Source organism: Vigna unguiculata, chromosome 11 (genome assembly GCF_037176805.1).
Source record: "Vigna unguiculata cultivar grain cowpea cultivar isolate G323 ecotype 2 chromosome 11, ASM3717680v1, whole genome shotgun sequence".
In the NCBI taxonomy this organism is placed as follows: Eukaryota; Viridiplantae; Streptophyta; class Magnoliopsida; order Fabales; family Fabaceae; genus Vigna; species Vigna unguiculata.
In genome coordinates this window covers 36,862,253-36,863,692 of record NC_140802.1, presented here as the reverse complement: position 1 = coordinate 36,863,692, position 1,440 = coordinate 36,862,253, and the positions used below count along the sequence as shown (strand labels likewise).

Genomic DNA, 1,440 nt, shown 5'->3' with positions numbered 1-1,440 from the left:
TGCATTGATTTACCATGTGCTGATGGCCCCCCTAAACTATACAAATATAGATTTTAAACCCTATGTTCGTGCTTTTTCTAGTGATAATTATTGGACACCCTTGCTCTGTAATACATCTAATGAAAAAGGAAAAAGATTGGTGGACATTGCACACATAAAAGGTGATATAATGGGAAATTATAGGTACTGATAAAGTGTATCTGTAAGTCAACAAAAAAACTGTGCATGAAAAGAGAATATCAGAAGGTAAGAGACATGAATGGAGAGGGATATAAAATTGTGGGGTATGAATATGAACATGAAGAGGAGGGTGTCAAAAATTTGGAAGCGTAAAGGCAAAATTATACTTTTTTGAACTCATTCATCAGCAACTACTTTGAATTGAAGAACAAAACTTAAGTCACACTTAATTTAGCTTAAAACAATACAATTAAGGACAAAACAGAAAGACTTGGAAGTCCACGGTGATCACCATATACACACACACACACCAATGTGCATATGGACACACTTATTTATCGATTGCTATGGCTAGAATATAGAAAAAAAAAAAAACACAATCTTAAACATTACGAACTACCTCTAGCATGCATGCATGAATGCATTACAAACATGCACGAGTTAACTCATGGATGAACTGGTGCTGGAACACTGCCACCACTGCCAGGAATGGGAACCTCATAACCAGGGTTTGGGACAAAAGTGTCATCACCACCTGGAACATAACTGCGACCAGTTGATCCTGATCCTGTTCCTGTTCCTGAGCCAATTCCTGAGCCAGTTCCTGCTCCTGCTCCTGTTCCTGTTCCTGTTCCTGATCCAGTTCCTGCTCCTACTCCTCCATTGGCATGAGTAAATGGATTGTGAGGTGTAACGTGAAATTTGGGTGGAAATCCTACAGGTCCAATACCTGGAATATAAACCCTGTCATGAGACTTGAACAAGAACTGAGGCTCTTTCTTGTCTTGTGAGTTGGTTTGCTGGGAAATGCTGCGTCCAGCAACTGCTATGGCAATGAGGATATGGGAAATGAGCACAAGGGCAAGGAATGAGGAAGCTTTGGAAGCCATTTTCAGAGATAATTAAGCAAAGTGTTGAAGCAAGGAATGGTTTGTTTATGACTTGTGTTGAAGACATGAGGGAGTGATATGCATTATTTATATGATTCTGTGTTGTTACAGTGTGGAGTGAACTTTGGCGGTGAGTTAAGTGTAGTTCTTGAAGAAGGATTAATGTGATTTTGATGCATGCATGGAGATGGGGACACTTGGTAGCTGAACATTTCTTAGGATTTGGCTTTATTACTTTCTATTTGTGGAAAAAGGTTACCAATGTGAGAGCGGCTACTAAAGAGAGCCTTCATGAGGCTGATTTATGCACCGTAATATGTAGAAAAGTTGGAATTAATTTTCCCTATGTTCTTTACTAATGATTTTTTCA

At 39.0% G+C, this 1,440-nt stretch overlaps 1 protein-coding gene across 1 annotated transcript; it reads right to left on the bottom strand.

The window, feature by feature from the left end:
- Window positions 1–381: 381 nt before the first annotated feature.
- LOC114169147 (putative cell wall protein) lies at window positions 382–1,144 on the bottom strand. Its single transcript, XM_028054185.2, has one exon. The coding sequence runs from the start codon at window positions 1,068–1,070 to the stop codon at window positions 627–629; it is 444 nt and encodes a 147-aa protein (XP_027909986.1). The 5' UTR covers window positions 1,071–1,144; the 3' UTR covers window positions 382–626.
- Between the last annotated feature and the right edge of the window lie 296 nt (window positions 1,145–1,440).

Coding starts and splice junctions, on each gene's coding strand:
- LOC114169147 (XM_028054185.2), bottom strand. CDS start 1,070: ATGGCTTCCAAAGCTTCCTCATTCCTTGCCCTTGTGCTCATTTCCCAT.